The 18,675-nt window shown below is 37.0% G+C and overlaps 1 protein-coding gene across 2 annotated transcripts in view; it reads right to left on the bottom strand.

Moving 5' to 3' along the window:
- Nucleotides 1–18,675, bottom strand: part of LOC150078191 (voltage-dependent calcium channel subunit alpha-2/delta-2-like) — a 663,667-nt gene that overhangs the window by 43,702 nt on the left and 601,290 nt on the right. For both annotated transcript variants that reach the window (XM_090384688.1, XM_090384689.1), the window contains 2 exons: nucleotides 13,900–14,015; nucleotides 8,436–8,533 (listed from right to left, as the gene is read on the bottom strand). In XM_090384688.1, coding sequence (XP_090240814.1) covers nucleotides 8,436–8,533; nucleotides 13,900–14,015 — 214 coding nt within the window. The remainder of the gene's footprint in view (nucleotides 1–8,435; nucleotides 8,534–13,899; nucleotides 14,016–18,675) is intronic.

The raw sequence follows: 18,675 nt of genomic DNA, 5'->3' as shown, positions 1-18,675 counted from the left end.
AGCTGCAGAAATGAAATTTTTAAGATATGTTAAAGGATGTACAAAATTAGATAAAATACCAAACGTAAATATTAGAAAGGAATTAAAGATTTACTCAATTAATGGAAAAATTATAGAATATAGCCAAAGATGGAAAGAACATGTAGAAAGATTGGAAGATAATAGATTCCCTAAATTAGCTTATACATATAGATCAAAAGAAAAAAAGAGACAGAGGAAGACCAAAAAAAAGATGGGCAGACCTCTTCGAGATTGGAATATTTGATTTGATTTGATTTGATTTTTTATGGCGCATCGGCAGCTAAGACCATAATGCGCCAAGTCACATTTAAAATACTACTAAAAATTTTGGTAGCCAAGGCTACCACGTCAGGCAATTAGTTTTTAGGTAAAAGAGGTAGTAATTAAAAGTATAAAACTTATATCTTTGTATAGAAATTAATAGAATGTAAAAAGTTAAAAACGTCAGACATGTTGTCTCTGTCGCCTATTAACTGACTGAGTGTAAATGGCTCAGTCAAATTATTAAAAGCGGTAAAACACAAGCACCGTGCTTCAATAAAAGTAGGACATTCTATTAAAATATGACTGATGGTTAAAATGACATTACACATCTCGCACATAGGTGGGTCATCCGCCCTCAGCAAGTAGGAATGGGTTAGATGACTATGACCTATGCGGAGCCGAGCAAGAAGAACTTCCTCTCTTCGGACCCTGCGTAAACTGGACAGCCATTGCGTAATTACAGGCTTAATATGACGTAGTTTATTTGTGGTCTGTCCGTGCCAAGAATCTTGCCATTGGGAATATAATCTAGAGCGTATTATTTGCCTGTAGTCTGTATAGGGGACTAACAGGCAATGACTATCCAGGGAAATGGCTGATTTGGCAGCGGTATCAGCTAGTTCATTTCCCCGAATCCCAATGTGGCTTGGGATCCAGCAAAAGCGAATATCAAACTCCAATTCTACAAGAGAAAATAGAATGTGCCGGATCCTGGACAGGATCGGATGAGGGTTATACCCCACCGATACTAGAGCCTGTAACACGCTTAATGAATCGCAATAGATCATATACCTCTGGTAGTCGTGATTTTTAATGTGATCTAGGGCTGTTTCTATAGCACGCAACTCCGCAGTATAAATGCTACTTTCATGTGGGATCTTATAAGACAATGTTTTGTGAGGGAACACAACAGCAGATCCCACATAACATTCTAACTTTGAGCCATCTGTATAGACAGGCACAAAGTCAGAATACTGCTGTCTATGTGATGCAAAGAGTTGCTGGTAGACAGATGGCGGTGTAGTAGCCTTCTCCCAGATCTTAAGGGAGAAGTCACAAGTTGGAAAACAGGCATGCCAGGGTGGAAGGAATTGCCTTGGTGACTGGGCAACGTTGTCTACCGTCAAGCCTAGTTCATTCAACAGCCCTTGAATTCGAATACCAAAAGGTTTGTTGGCTGTCCGACGCGTGTTGTAGAGGTTTTCCCAGCGCGGCTCAAAAACGGATGGCCACGTGGGATGATCGGGCAGGGATTTTAATTTGAAGGCGTACTGTAACGACAACTGCATACGACGAAGACACAGAGATGGTTCATTTGCTTCAACGTAAAGGCTTTGGACAGGAGATGTGCGAAATGCTCCAGTGGCTGTCCGGATGGCTTGATGGTGGATTGGATCTAACCACCGAAGTGCACTATCTCTAGCAGAACCATAAACCTGAGACCCATAGTCGAGTTTGGAACGGACGAGTGCTCGGTAAAGGCGAAGAAGGGTAGAACGATCTGCGCCCCACGAGGTTGACGAAAGGGCACGAAGGATGTTAAGCCCTTTGACACATCTTGTCCTCAGCTGACGAATGTGTTGTAAAAATGTCAGCTTTTTGTCGAAAATAAGTCCAAGGAATTTGAATTCTGCTACAACTGGGATGTTATTTTGCCCAAGCCTTAATTCTGGGTCAGGATGAAGATTACGTTTGCGACAGAAGTGTACACAAACGGTCTTCTGTGATGAGAATCTGAACCCATTAGCTAAAGACCAAGCTGTGAGACGATCAATGGTTTTCTGCAGTTGCCTTTCAATGACCCTCATATTGCATGAATTGCAAAATATAGCAAAGTCGTCTACATAGAGGGCATTGTTTACAGTGGGAGGAAGTTGTTCTGTGATAGAGTTTATTTTAATTGCGAAAAGCGTAACACTTAGAACGGATCCTTGTGGGACTCCCTCTTCCTGAGAGAAAACTCGAGAGAGGGTGGATCCTAAACGGACTTGAAATTGGCGATTCGAAAGAAAGTTTTTAATAAAAACAGGAAGGTTACCTCTAAGACCAAAGTTATAGAGGTCTTTTAAAATTCCAAATCGCCAGGCTGTGTCGTACGCTTTTTCAATATCAAAGAAAACTGCTACCAAATGCTCGGATTTAATAAAAGCATCACGAATGGACGTTTCCAATCGGATTAAATGATCGAGAGTGGATCTATTTCTTCGGAAGCCGCATTGTGTCCTGGAAAGCAAACCATTTGTTTCTAAATACCATACGAGGCGTGCATTAACCATTCTTTCCAGGACTTTGCACAAACAGCTTGTCAGAGCAATAGGACGATAGTTACTTGGATTGCTGGGATCTTTTCCTGGTTTTGGAAAAGCAAGGACGATAGCCCTTTGCCAGGAATCCGGAAATTGTTTCTGAATAAAAATTCTGTTAAACAGAATTAAAAGGTGATCCTTAGATTGTGGTGAAAGGTGTTTTAACATTTCGTAGTGGATGTCATCGGGCCCTACAGCACTTGCATGCGTGAGGGCAAGTGCTGCATTTAACTCTTCATGTAAAAAGGGCTTGTTATACGATTCAAGCCCTTTTGAAGAGAAGTTCGGTGGGTTTTTCTCAATTTTCTTTTTCAGGGCCAAAAACTCCGTGGGAAAAGATGTTATCGCAGAGATTTTTGCAAATGTTTCCCCTAGACTGTTTGCAACTGCAGTTCGATCTGCAATTGGACATCCGTTGTGTTCGAGGATCACTGAAGGGCATGGTGGATATTTTCCCTTCATTTTCCGGATCTTATCCCAGACTACTTTTGAGCTAGCAGCCTGAGTTATGGAAGATGTAAAACGAATCCAAGATTTCCTTTGACTCTGACGTCGTACATAACGTGCTTTTGCACGTGCACGTTTGAATGATATTAAATTTTCAGTGGTGGGATATCGGCGGAATATCCCCCACGCTTTGTTTTGTGCTTTTTTTGCTGCCGTGCATTCTGAATTCCACCAAGGTTTGGGGAATAGTGGGAACCGGCTGGATGATTTTGGGATTGCAATTGCAGCTGCTTGGACAATCGTTTCTGTGACATACATGACTGCCTCATTGATTGGCTCCTGACTGACTGTAGTGATGTCAAAGTTTGCCAGATATTGAAAGGCATTCCAGTCAGCCTGATCAATCTTCCACCGCGGTAAACTAAATGGCAGGCAGGGTCTACCACTAGTTAGGGTTGTTATCACGGGGAAGTGATCACTTCCATATGGATTTTCTTCTACTTCCCAAGTGAGTGAAGGAAGGAGAGAAGGGGAGCAGATAGAAAGATCAATGGCAGAGAATGTACGGGTAGGCATGTGGAAGAAGGTGTTTGTTCCCACATTTAGGAGGGAGAGATCATTGTCAGTGAGCATATGCTCTATGACTCGTCCCCTTCCATTGATGTCAGCACTACCCCACAGAGTGTTATGTCCATTGAAATCCCCAAGAATTAAACAAGGGGAAGGCAATTGCATGATAAGATCATCAAGGTCTTTCTGGGGGATGTCAATCCCAGGTGGCAAATAAACAGAGCAGACAGTTAATAAGGACCCCACTGTAAGGCGAATTGCTACAGCTTCAATGCTAGTTGTAAGCTGCAAAGCCTGAAATGGGATCTGGTTGCCGACGAGGATTGCGACTCCTCCGTGGGCAGAACCATCCACAATTCTATCCTTACGAATGATGGTAATGTTATGCATGGTGGGGTCATCATTTGCCTTTAAATAAGTCTCCTGTAAGCAAAAGCAAACTGGTTTGTGCTTTTGCAGGAGTGCCTTGATGTCGTCAGTATTTTGCCGGAATCCACGACAATTCCACTGTAGGAATTTAGCCATTATTTGGACTTGGTGGGTCCATCAGGCGGCTTCCGAGGTGCTGAGGGCTTAATTTTGTCAGTCTTGGATTTATCTTTCCTGGGGAAGTACGGACGCTGTCCTGTGTCCATTTCTTCCTCAGTGAAGAGTTCCAAAACTGACTCATCATGTACCTCCTTCTGCTCGACATCCATGTTTTCCTGGGTACTAGGTGTTACTTCCCCTTTCTTATTCTTTTCTTTTGCTTTTGTTACTTGTGGAGCATTAGGAGGTATCGATATAGGAGTGGCAGCTGACTGGTCCTTTTGTGCAGGTTTTTGGGAGCTTAAAAGATAACGTGCAATGGGAGTAAATGATTCTTTTGGAGGGACAGACATGTCCGTCTGAGTCCCAATCGAACATCTCCCTGCTACCTTCTGGGCGTAGGTAGGTTTTTTGATGTTAAGAGGTTTCACTGCTTTTCTTGCCTCCTGGTACGATATGTTTAGCTCTGCCTTCAGCCGTTGAATCTCTTTTTCTTCTTTCCACCTCTGGCATGCCCTTGAATAGGCCGGATGTTCTCCCTCACAGTTAATGCAGGTGGGTTTAGTGGCTGAACATGCTGTTGTTTCGTGGTCCTTTGCACCGCACCGGGCGCATGCAAGGACTCCACGGCAGGCCATTTGAGAATGTCCATACTTCTGACATTTAAAACACCGTAAAGGGTTCGGAATGTATGGACGTACTGGACAGTTGATGTATCCAGCTTTAATCTCATCAGGAGGTTTGGGAGAGTTAAAAGTCAGGATAACACTCCTGGTTTTAACAATTTTCCCATCCCTTCGCGCAGTGATTCTCTTGACGGCAGTAACTCCCTGTGGTTGTAATTCGGAGCAGATTTCCTCCTCGGTGACGTCGAGAAGGTCCCACTCCGAAATGACACCTCTCGATGAATTTAGTGTTCTGTGTGGTGTCACTGTTATGGGTATACCTCCGATTGATGTTACTCGGAGTAGATGTTCAGACTGCCCGTCATTTTTTGTTTCAATCAAGAGGTCCCCAGAACGGAGCCTCTTAACTGACTTGGGTGTACCTACTAACCCATTCAACCCTTTTTGTATAAAAAAGGGCGACATTTTACCAATCGGTGTTTCATTGGTGGAATGCATTATTAAGAACCTTGGGACAGGCCCTGATGGTAGTTCGGTTCGCTGCCTCTTTGTAGCAATAATGCTATCTGCCTCTCCGTCGTTATTTTCAGATAGGGACCGGGTTGGGGCCCCTGAAGGAATACGTTTATCAGGATTCATGGAGTTTTTTTAATTGTTCAGTGCCCGGGCTCCCCACCCACCACGGAGCCCAAAGGGACGCCCACTACCCGGCATGCAATAAATGCGCTCGGGAGTGGGACGCCAGGGCTACCCAGACACTATACCCGCACCGCCGCCAGCCTGAATCCTGTCCCTCGGACCATGAGGGTAGGGGCGTGGCATTGACACGGTTGACCCTCGCAGGCGAGCCTACTAGCCGATTGATCTTAGCCGGGCCTTCCAGGACCACCCGTCTTGTCGAAGCAGGGGCCAAAGTGGTGTATTGAAGCTGGGCCCCTCAACCACCAGGATCCCCCTTTCCGAATTTCCACGGGTCGCAGCGCACGGCAAACACGCCGGATTCCATTGATGTAAGCCTGGAACCTGGGCTGTGGGCGTTGGATCCCAGTGATGCTAGTCTGGGAGTCCAGCAGCGTCACTGGGAGGTCCCCTCACCACGTACAGGTGCCCACGTCGAGGGGTCGAGATTGGAATAGGCAGATCGCCTAATCCATGAAGGAAGATAAGAAGATAAGATTATTATTGCTCTTATATTATTTCTCCCTGATTGGGGGTTCCACCTCGTGACGGGTATTGCTACCAAGTACACAGAGGTGGTTGTTTGTTATGTCTGGTGTTACTGTTGGTCGAAGAACTCTCCGACTATCCTACAGGTGTTCAGGATTGCAACTTTCTGGAGTTCCTTGTAGGTGTTCGCTGGGAGACCTATTGCTGCTAGGCTGTTATGTAGGGTCTTTGGCACCATACCGATGGTTGACACGATTATTATTATTATTATTATTATTAGCCATATGGTGCAAGGAAGCCTGAGGCTTATGCTACACCAGGCAAAAAAAAAAAAAAAAAAATTCAGAATTACCCTGAGAGAGAGAGAGAAGTAGAAGGGAATCACCAAGAAAGAGAAGAATGATGATATCCAGCTCAGGACCTCGGGTGTGCCAAGCCCTTACTCACCAGATGTGAGCCCCTGGGGTTAAATTTTCAATTATAATGGATAATTTTCTTTTTTTGCAAGCAATATGGAAAGAAGGATTTTCTCTGATGTAAGGAAGACAGTGCATTTTATTTTATATTGTAGTAGTGTTTGAATAGGTTTAAGAGAGTGTATTAATATTTGTTGAATCAAATGCTGCTTAGATATCTTTACAGCAGCATTTGATTTTGAATATTTTGGCGATATTGCAGTTTCATTATTATTTTCAAAGTGCTATTGGTGGTCTGAAGCAAAGTCATTATAGTGATCTGTTTTTGGAGCATAACAAATTTGCAGTGGTCCCAATGGGAGCAGATCACTGTGTAAGCTCGTAATAATATTTTATGGAGTTTAAGAAGCTTGAAGACTTTGGCAATATTCTAATATATGTCCAATACACAATCCTGCAAGAATGACTTCTCCATGTCTATCCTTTCAGAAGCTTGATTTCCAAGGTTGTGGGTCCTGCTTTATTTACAGTAACTTATTATTAATTTGGCATTTTCAGAAATGTATCCATTTTTCTCTCTAGACCTTTGAAATAAGAGGAACATAACCCTAATATGGAACCTGACATGCTGATACAGACTATAATATTGCATTTTTTGATGCTCTTATTTGCTTTCTTCTGAAATATGCCATGCAGGTCTCGATTTGACTTATCTCTGGGGGGGGGGGGATACACAAACCAAATATCTTAAATACTACTGATTTAAAAGATAATAGCTATGTATATGAATTTCATGGAGAGAAAGTAGAAGGAAACCTATTCAATAAGTCTAAGTGTTATTTCTTAATTGAAAAGGGAACTGTAATGCATATCCTATTGAAAAGACAAATTTGTTCATGTCTAAGGATAAGTTTAACAAAAACTCTAAAATGATTTTGATTGATCACTAATATATAAAATGAAGCATATTTTATGAAAGATATTCTGCACTACCACAGAATTTTTTTTTATTTGTTTTATTAATGGATATAGTATCAAATTTCTGACTCTCTAATCAACAGTTTTTAATTCAAAATATTCAGCAGTGTATTTTTTTTATATATACAAGCACTATAAACAGAAACTATATTATCTGGATTTTAAAGTTTCTGCAATTTCTGTAATTTCTTAAAATGTCACTTTCAGTTTAAAATTTGTTTTAACGATATTTTATAGTATCAAATCATGGCCAAGTACATACCTATACACATTTGGAAAAGAATGCTTCATATACTAATTCAATATAATTATGTGTAAAATCCAACACAAAACACCATGTGAAGTGAAAATATGAGATTTTAATCTATGGCACTGGACATAGGACAGTATTAAAAGTTTACTAAAATCAAGAATTTAATGGGTGGCAATGGATGGCATGAGACTTTATACTGAAAAATATATTCTAATGCAGGATCAAAATAAAATGAAAAGAATAACTGGTGAAAATAAATGGTATGCTGCTGAATAAAATCCTGGGCAGCCAAATATTGTTTCCATGGATCTTCTATTTTTCTGATGAAAAATAGAAGATCCATGGAAAAAAGACTTGGTTGGTTTTTTTTTTTTTTTTTAGGAGCAGTAGCAACTAAGGCCATATTGCTCCGGGAATATGCGGTGGTCATTCCATGACCTTTCCGCATCCTCTGTATTTGGTGGTGACGGGCTCGAACCCCAGTATAATCAAGAAGCGTGTGCGCACTGCTGCTCTTTCCCACCTGGCTACAGAGGCACCGAAAAAAGACTTAAAGAGACAGTTTGTTTTATTCTGGAGCGTACGTGTTCTTTATTATCAAATCCTGTTTTTGTCATGCACTAATGTTGATTTCCCCATTAAATCTGTTATTCACTGGCTGCTAAATGTGAATGCTGACTGTAAATGTGAATCCTGTAAGTACTTCTTTGTATGCTATTATGTTCCCTCTATCATGGCTGTGGATTTAAATCTTATTATTTTCAATCCAAGTAGTATTTTTTGTTGAATTCTACATTCAGTTTTGTTGAGCTAATTAATAGCCAAGTTATGACATTTATAAACTATGTACACTATTTACCTGTAGATGGTAGGAAAAGCACTTAGAGGACCTACGCCGGTATTTCAAAGAGTATTCACAGTGATTGTCAGGAGCTGCATTATCAGAAAATGACACATCTAAAAATAATACATTAACACTTTAAGAATGATATTTAATTATTTGCTACTGAAGCATGAAGCTTCAAAACTTTTTCTGTTCCAATTTTCCAACACAAAGTATGAAATTGTGGTTTTATTCATTTGGAAAAAATTGGAAATTGGAAAAAAGTTGTTTTGTGATACATTAAAAGCTCTTGTATCCAGCATATTTACATTCTAGAACAGGATCAGAAATTACAATAGTTTCCCTTGACCATATTATAAAAAATGGAATTCAATGCAGTCTGGATTCTTTTATGGAATAAAATTAATAAAACATCAATTAAATATAATGATAATAATTTATTTCCTTTTATTACAAAATACTTACTTATTAGGTGTTATAGAATGCAGAGTACATTCAGTATACATGACTGATTTTTTAAATGCCACACATACACACCAATCAAGGAAACTTACAGAAATGCAAAACTAAAATAATTACTGCTTGGGAGTTCTTATTTTATAAAGAGTTCGTTTGGTCTTTACAGTTGGCTTGTGAGAGTTAAATGCTATAGTTCAGAGTTGGCCAACAAGTCAATCGCAGCTTTAATTTCAGTCGATCACGACAAATTTTAAATATACAGTCATTCCTCGATTTGCGCAGTCAGGTATGCTACCAAAATTTTATATTGCACAGCGGGTTTCGCTATCTGTGTTATTTTTTTTATTTATTATTATTATTTTTTTTTTTATGAAGCTTCAAAAGTAGGAATGAAGAGCAGATTTTGAAAATTTATTTTTGTTTATTTTTGCATAATTGAAGATTTCATTGAAGGAGAAACACATTTCATCATAATAACATAAAATACCACAGAATTCCAGCTGTCTGTATTATTGCAAATGCAATAAGATTGAGTTTACTACCCATTTATAATTAGATTGCACTAACAGGAAAGCCCAATAAACCGGAAAGTGCAAATTGTTTTTATTGTTTTATGGTTGTGACCTCCAGAAATAGCTTTAGAGAAATATCACAAAGGCATTCAAAACTGATTCTTATAATGATATAGCCAAACAGAGCCATAAATGGTGGTGTGTTTGTCCGGTTATTTTGGAAACAATTTCCTCATTCTGGAATCCTCTTCATCAATTATCCTACGTTAGATGTTCAGACAGAATATTTTTCCGGTTTGTGCAACTTAAAGTGTTTTAATCGGTAAGCATTGCTTTTGCTGATTTAATAACTGGACTGGACAGTACTTATATGTTAATTTAATACCTTTTGATTTAAAATGAATACCACAAAAAAGAGTAAAATGTATAATTTTCATCAAGAGTGGGAACTATAATACTTTTTTGTAATGATAAAAGAAACATGTTTTCAATGCTTCCGTGGCTATACCCAAAAAAAAGAAAATTTAGAAAGGCACTTCAAAGTACTCCATGGTAAATACCAATCGGATTTTCTGCCAAACAGTGACCTTAGAAAAAATAAATTAGAAGAACTTAAATCTAGATTATTCGCGCAACAAAATTTCTTCATGACATCTAATTTACAATCTAAAGCAATAACTGTAGTTTCATTTAAAGAGAGTCATTTTTCTTGCAAAAAAATGCAAATCATTTTCTGATGGTCAATTCATCAAAGATGCATTTTTAGAAATAACAGATTCTCTTTTTGAAAATTTAAGAACAAAAATGAAATTAAAAGTGCCCTTCAAGATCTGCAGTTATCTCAAAATACTGTGATGCGACGCATCGAAAAAATTAGTAAAAACGTGAGCGAACAATTGCATGCTGATACTGCTAATTGTGTGATTTTTTTTTTACAATTGGATGAATCTACAGATGTCAGTGATATAGCTCAGTTGCTCGTTTTTATTCGTCTGGTTTTCGACTCATTCAAACATTTTATTGAAAAAATTAAATTACCACTATTTATGCTCGTATCAGTAACAACAGATGGAGCTAAAGCAATGACGGGGCATCTTAACAGATTCATCGCATTGTGCCAAAAGGATGATGAATTCCCAGATTTTTTGAGTTACCACTGTTTCATCCACCAACAAAGTTTTAGCCAGCAAAAAATTAAATACTAAAAGCATTATGGACATCGTTTTCAAAATCGTGAATTCCATCAGAGGACAATCTCTTCAAAGGAGACTTTTAAAAATGCAACTCGATGAAAAAGAACCAGATCTGATATTACACACAGATGTGAGGTGGCTGAGTTGGAGTAAGTTTCTACAGAGATTTCGAAATTTGCTGAATGAAATTAAAAAATTTGTTGATCAAAGATGATTATCAGCAGCTACAAGATATGGAGTGGTAGTGCGATCTGGCTTTTTTGGCAGATTTTACCAGTAAATTAAGTGATCTGAATTTGGAATTACAAAGAAAAAATAAAAATGTGGGTGACATGATTAGTAATATTTCTGCATATAAATATCAATTTTTGGCAATGGCTAAGGATCTCAAAGAAAAAAAATTCGACCATTTTGCAAATATGCAAGATCATTTGCAAAAATATTTTTGCAAATGATCTTGCATATCCCTATTTTTGAATTTAATAGTGAGAAATATGTTTCTGAAATTGAGAATGTTGTGGACGATTTTGAAACCAGATTCAGTGATTTTAAAACAACTGACGACATCGTTCAATATATTTCTTATCCATTTAATGTCGACTTAGATACAAAACAAATTGCAGGAAAAGTTACTGTGATTTTTCACATGGAGAAAATATTACTTGAAAATGAAATTATTACATTGCGAAATGATATCTTCCTAAAAGCCAGATCATCAGAAAAAGAGTTTTGGAAATATGTTTGCTGAGAAAAGTACCCAAATGTAAAAAAAATGCAGTGAACTTTTAAATTCCTGTTTTGGTTCCACATATCTATATGAATCGGCCTTTTCGTATTTGAAACAAACAAAGAATTGCTGTGCTCTTACGGACTTACATACAGAAGATTCTTTACGGTTGGCCTTATCACAGTATATCCCCAATTTTGAAAGCTTGGCAGATGACATGAAGACACAAACTTTGCATAAATTAAAATTTTAAATATATATGAATTTAAAATAAGAATTCTGAAATGTATTGAATTTAAAAATTTATGAACATTTTTCAATATGTGTTGATTAACTTTTTTAACCTTATGCAATGAAATTTTTGAGATGGTAGATTGGGGCACATTTTGAAGGAAAAAAGTAGATTGCATCACAAATTAAGTTGGCCACCCCTACTATAGTTACTTGCATTTTTCAGTTACATCTTCTATATATACAAGTACCCATAACACTGATCAAGAGAATGAGTAAATGTTTGGTTTGAACTGATATTACAGCACTGTGCAATGATTAGTTTTATAAATGAAATAAGGTTAAAGTTTACTTGTTTTGAATACCCTATACATACTAGGTACAATACAGTTTTTAGTGGTATGGTACCTATCCAAAAATTTAGCTTTATTGTTGTTATCTATTGGTTTTTCCTGGGTTCATGGGATGCTAAAATAACTAAATAATTTAGATAATTGCAATACCCTAATGTTGCAGATAATAAAGATAACCCCCACATGTTGCAGATAATAAAGCTTTTACTGCACAAATTCAAGTATACTTACATGGTAGATAAAGTCACTAAGCAATGTGATATGAAAACATATTTCGAGGTATAAAAATGCTTTGAGCAGTATTCACTTGCTGTTTGGTTGTCCTAAACTCAGATTAGCTGACTTCATAGAAGTTATGAATTTGCACAGTTGCATAAATATACTTTTTGTACAAAGTATATTTATGGGACTGTGTAAGATCTCATAGATATACTTTTGTACAAAAGATGAGGATAATTATTAAAACTAGTTTTCTACACAGTCAGTAGAATGAAGTCCATGCTGTTGACTTTATTCCAGATATTATAACCTTTCCAGAATTCCTTTAAAGTAGGTCCACCTTCCTTGTCAGCTGCCCTGATAGCCTGGATGATTGTTCACCTCGTAGTACCACATGAAGGTAGCTGAGACTCTCTGACCCACAGAATAAATATCACAGGAGGTATCTGGAAGCATAGACACAAGTTTAATTTCTGGATAAGGATCTTCTAATGAGTGGAAGTCAGAAATATTGTCCTAAATGAATCACAATGCCTTGAATGCTAAATCATTCCTGCTGCAATACTGTCTAATTGCTGTAACAAAATGAAGATTAAACCAATAATAATTTCCCCCAACCACAAACAATTTTGGCAATTTTTTTAAAAAAATTTTAGCATGGCTTTTTTATTAATACTAGCACGTTCTTTAATTAATAATATTGCTCAACTCAGCTGTAATTTTGAACCTATTGAATCAGCCTTTGCTTGCACAAAATTCTGAAGCATTAACGGCATTCTGCCCATTCTTCCAATCATCATACAAACTTATAGTCTTACCTCGAATTACTGAAAGCATTTTTATATGCTGGTTCTCCATCTATAATTTTAAAAATCTTTTAAATTTCATCAATCATGGTACCTTGCCTTTTTGACATATCAATTGCATATTTACAATATTTAATACAGTGTTTAATTTTTTCTATTTCTTTCACAATTGAATATACATGTAACTGTATGTCTTAACTGACTTACATCTGATCACCCAAATGAGTTTAAATCTTTGTTGCTTTCAGCATGCCTAATTATTTCAACCCTTGATCTCAAATTTTATTAAGTTTTTAAGACCCACACTTCTAATCACTATTATTAGCACTTTCATTTTTCCTTTTTCCACTCGTTTTTATAAAATAATAAGGGCTAATGCACTAACACTGTTAAATAATTGCAGAAACTGGTAGGCTGTGCAGCCTGCAGCTGACACTGATATGCAGGCTGCATGACTAATCCAGCCTGCCTACCAGTGTCACCATCTTGGATTGTATCTAAAAGTCAAGGACTGTGTATGATTCTAATATTACTGCACTCACTGCCTTTAAAAGGTGCCTGATAACTTTATGCCTGATAACATTGGCGCAAAATTTTCAAACAGATCCATCCACTCCATGTAAGTGGGTTTATTTCAACAACAAACAGTGTAAATGGCAGCATAAAGAACTGGAAAACTAAGCATTTTATGAATTTTATTACACTTTTGTGAAACTATAAGTGCAAAGAATTTGAGAAATATCACAAAGGCATGAAATAAAATAAATTCTGGTCATCTTATACCTAAAGAATTAATTCTTATTTTTAGTATTTAAAATTCAGAAAATAAATATTTAAAAAATATACTTATGAATTATAAATGAAATGATATATTGACTTTCTGTGAAATAGAGAGAGAAATTGTGCAGACTGCAAGAGATTAAATGAGGGATGCATCCCCATAAATTCCAAAACAGAGTAATAATAAAATAACTTTTACCTTCTATAGGGGCATGGATGAGTTGTGGGACTGGCTCACATAACAATGGTGAGCAAGGCAGTGTAGCTACTATTAACAAAAGGTTAGTTTGCCCAACCTTTGCTAAAGAATAGTATCTAAGAAAAAAAACAACAGTAAAACCATAAATAAATAAATAAATATACATTACTATTAAATCAGATAAAACAAAACAATTCCTTATACTACATTACACATTTGAACATATAACAAAGAACAATATGACTAGTGTTGATTCAATGGAAAACTGCTTAATTCTAAATTTCTATACTGGAGATATGTAACTCGACTGGAATTATAAATACAGAAATTTATGATGATACCGTGATTTATTTTTATAAATAAATAAGCCTAAGGCATTCAAAATGATCAACTTACACAGTTCTTCAATGCTGAAAATAAATCTTCATGGTTTTACGATATGAAAAATTTTTTTTTACCAACTTGCTCCAGCAGACACGTTATAATAGCACTAATATACTTTTATGCAGATTTTTGTGAAAATAAACTAACTAATATATATTTTTTATTTATTGTACTAAGAAGTCCCAGCCAGCTTTCCTGCACAGCCACCTATTTACAATACTGTACAGATAATTAATGACTTACAGCCACTAATTAATACCTGCTCCATTATAAGACATTCAAGTTCTGCAGGTCATGTACCCACTCCATTGTAAGGCATTGAAGCTCTGAGGTTCACATAATGTGAATTTGAAGTCCCTGCCATGAAAAGCAGCTAGTGAGAAACTGCAGTTAGTTCATGCAATCTCATTTTGATGTCCATCCTGGGAAAAAAGTCTTTTTAATAAATGAAATATAATCTTGAAAGAAAGCTGAACTTGAAAGCTGAACAATTTACTGATGAGAATACTTCCATACCATGGAAGTATTCTCATCAGTAAATTGTAGTAAGAAGAAAGGAACATCATCTTTATGATCCTTCAAATATTCTTAGTTAGGCATTGATGTTTCCAATGGGCCTGTTGAGTACACTAACTTGACAGACATCAGTGTTAATCTGTAGGCTAAATGAAAAGTTTATAAATTTCTGTGAAATGGTTGTGTGCATGTGTACATATATTCTTAAGCAGTTGTAATAGTGGTGCCACTTTTGGCAGTGGCATTCAATTAAAAGTAATAGTAATATAAAATTAATAGATAACAATTTCCTTTCAAAGTTCACTGTCTATTTCATTGCTTGCATTAAAATAAAAAATCTATTCTTTCTTACATTTTCATCTATATAATTTTACAAGGATTTCTTTAGCTAAATATAAAATGTTTTAGAAAGTACACCTTTCTTCTGAAAGTACAAGGAGCTACTTTATTTAAACACATTGATATGCGTGTGTACACACACACTTCTCTACTATTAATATCTGGATGCCCTCTCCACATAAGTATGCTTGTAGAAAACCGTGAGGAGACAGTAATATGATCATGAATGCAAGATGCTGTGAGTGATAGAGTTAACAGATTTCTAGTGCAGAATGGTAATATGGTGCCACATAAGCAATCAGTATGTAGTTGACATTTCAACAGCCCCAAAGATGCCTAGGTCAATGACTGGTGATATGATCTGACTGGAAATAAAATGGTGCTCAAACGATCACAAAACAATCCTGAAAAAATCTGAAGCTGATAACGTGACAGGAGAGTCCTGCAAAGAATTATCCACTTGGAAAGTAGGCTCACATTGTCACAGCACACATAGGACCTCAGATTCAGAGGGCCACCATGGGTTACCATGATCGCACAGCTATCCATAAGCCACTAATCACCCAAACTAATGGCAGACACTGTTTGGCTTGGTGTAAGGCCTACTCTTTTTGGACACAGACCAATGGAAAGCTCTGATTTGCAGTGACGAGTCATGGAACATGATCTATAAGTCTGAGGGTCATGCCTGGAGAAAGCACCTGCCATATTCTATCGACACAACAATGAAGTTTGGAGGAGACACCATGATGATCCAGGGCTTTTTTTTTCATGTTCTGGTCTGGGACAATTGGTTGTTTTGGACAAAACCACGAATGCTAAGATCTATCTAAGCATCCTAGACAATAATGAGTTACCTGCATTGTGGTAGCAGAGTGGAGAAAGACTATACCTGTATCAGTAGGACAAAGCTCCACGCTCATGTTGTGGCAGACTAGTTTGTGGACATTAGCAGTGAAAAGTAGGACTGGCCAAACCAGAGCCCTAATCTCAGACTTACAGGGAACCTCTGGGATGAACTGGATTGTGAGGTGCATGTGAGGAGAGCCTGCCTTAAACACACAGCTGGCTTGGTTGCTGCTTTGAAGGCTGAATGGTGGAAAATTTTGGAGGACATTTACAAAAAAACTGGTGAAGAGTTCCATGCAGACCAGAGGCTCCATAAAGATGTTTCAGCATATGTTATTAGATTTCCTGTAAATAAAGATTATTTGTAGATATGCAAATGTTCAGATATTAATGGTAGAGAAGTGCATGTATATATGAGGTGTGGCAATAAAGTTCCTGGACTGGTGCAATAAAAAGAACACAAAGTGAAGGAGAGCTCAAAAATGCTTTTATTTTTATTCAAAGTAATCACAACCTGATGGAATACACTTATTATATCATTATAAAAGTTTCTGAAAAGTCAAGCAAAGGTGTCAAGAGATGTGTTCAGTTCAGAAATTACATTTTCTGTATATCCTTAACATCCTGAAACCTAGTTCTTTTGAGGACAGTTTTCGCCTTGGGAAAAAGAAAAAAAAATCTGTTGGTGCTAGACTGTGAAAGCAGACTGGATGGTTTATCTGTATAATGTCATCTTTCAAATGTCTTCATAACGAATGTGGAATGGGCAGGGACACTGTTGTGCAACAAGAACCAGCTGCCTCTCTCTCTTGAAATTTCCACCTAACCCAGAAAATATACTTCAACGGTCTTTGAAGCACTTATACGTAGAACACAGCATTGACTCTCTCCCCTTTAGGTACAAATTCTTTGTGAATCACAGAGATCCTGTTTGTCAAAAAACATGGTCAGCATCGTCTTGATCCTGGACTTCTGTAAATGAAACTTTTTGGTCCTTGGTGATGACTTGAAGTCTACCTGCTCTGACATTTCATCTCTGGGTAGTACTGAAACACCAAAAACTCATTTCCAGTGACAATATAGTTGAGGAAATTAGGATTGTCTTTACAGGTCTGGATGAGATCTTTGCACGATAACACTCTTCATTGCTTCTATTCATCCATGTGAGGCTGTGCAGCACAAACTTTGCACAGACCATCCTTTCCTTAAATCTTCATGCAGCTCACTTCAAATCGGATCAGCTCCTTGATCACCTACAACTCATAAGCCCTCAATTCTAAGGTTCATATGATGATCCATGCAACAATTTCCTGAACTTCTGCAATTCTGTCCTTATTTCAAGAGGTTGATGTACACCCGCTTCTTGGGTAATTGTGAACATCTTAACTGCTTGTACCATTCAAACATACGAATAAAACTTAATGTTTCATCATCATCACAAACATTTTTTAATATTTCATATGTTTCTGTTGAAAATTTTCCCAGTTTAAAGAAAAATTTGATATTCATTCATTGCTCCATTGCAAAATCATGACATGGAATATTTATACTGCTAATGAAACTGGTTGTTACTTGTCAGCCTACTGAACAATTTCTATACCACCATCTGTTGGAGGAAATTTGAACTACAATATACCACTTCTGTTTATTTTCAAACTCATCAAACATAACTGCAACAGCACCAGTCTGGGAACTTTATTGCCATACCTCATATATATACATATATATTTTTTTTGGAAATTACACATGCATTAACCCACTAGAAAATAAAAAAATTATAAGGAACCTGAATGCTCTTCAATCTGGCAGAAAAGGCAATTACATCACTATGTGGATTAGGCAAGCTAATGCAGATTATGAAAAGTCTCTGGCAAAGAATGCAAGAAAAAAAGTAGCAAAGGCTTCTTTACTTATGTTGTCTGAAGGAAAGTGATGAACCACAGCAGACCACTAGATACAAATGGTATAACTATTGATCATCCTGTTCTTATTGCTGACAAACTGAATTAATGTTTTGATCTACATTCATAAGTGGGATATATTTTAGGGATGGGCATGCCAGAAGTACATCAAATTCTAAAAGGTAGCTCAATGATTTTAAAATAACCGAGAGGAAATTGGAAGAGAAATTGTTAAAATTAGAAGTAAACAATAAACCTTGGGTGGATAGATTCTATCTAATTATATAAAAAGAGGAAGTAAAAGGGAAAAGCAAACTTTTAGCCATAATTATAAAAGCATCCTTGGAATCGGGAGGTCACAATGGATAGTTCATATGCAAATGTCTTGCCAAATCAAAAATGGGGTATTAAAGGGTGAAGTAAGAATTACAGGTCTAAAATCTAATATACTTAAATTTCAGAAAAGATTTTGATATTGTTCCACATGAATGATTGTTGTACAAATTAGAGCAGTGTGGCATAAGGGGCAAGTTACTGCTATGGGTAAAGGGACAGCTGAGTGGTAGAAGACAGGAGGTGGTTACAAACAGATGACTGCTCTTCTTGGACTGTTCTTCTTCTTCCATGTTATTAATGGTTCCTCAGGGTTCAGGACTGGGCCCTTAACATTTTCAAAATTTATTAATGATACTGATAAAGGCATATTCAAGCTTGTCGTCTAAGTTTGGCAATGATGCAAAAGTTGGCAGGGTAGTTAAAGACAAGAATCAAGATGTACTACTGCAAG

This window comes from Mastigoproctus giganteus, chromosome 11, assembly GCF_048544385.1.
Source record: "Mastigoproctus giganteus isolate SK-2022 chromosome 11, ASM4854438v1, whole genome shotgun sequence".
Classification (NCBI taxonomy): domain Eukaryota; kingdom Metazoa; phylum Arthropoda; class Arachnida; order Uropygi; family Thelyphonidae; genus Mastigoproctus; species Mastigoproctus giganteus.
The sequence above is the reverse complement of the archived record's forward strand: the minus strand, read 5'-3'. Positions and strand labels throughout refer to the sequence as shown.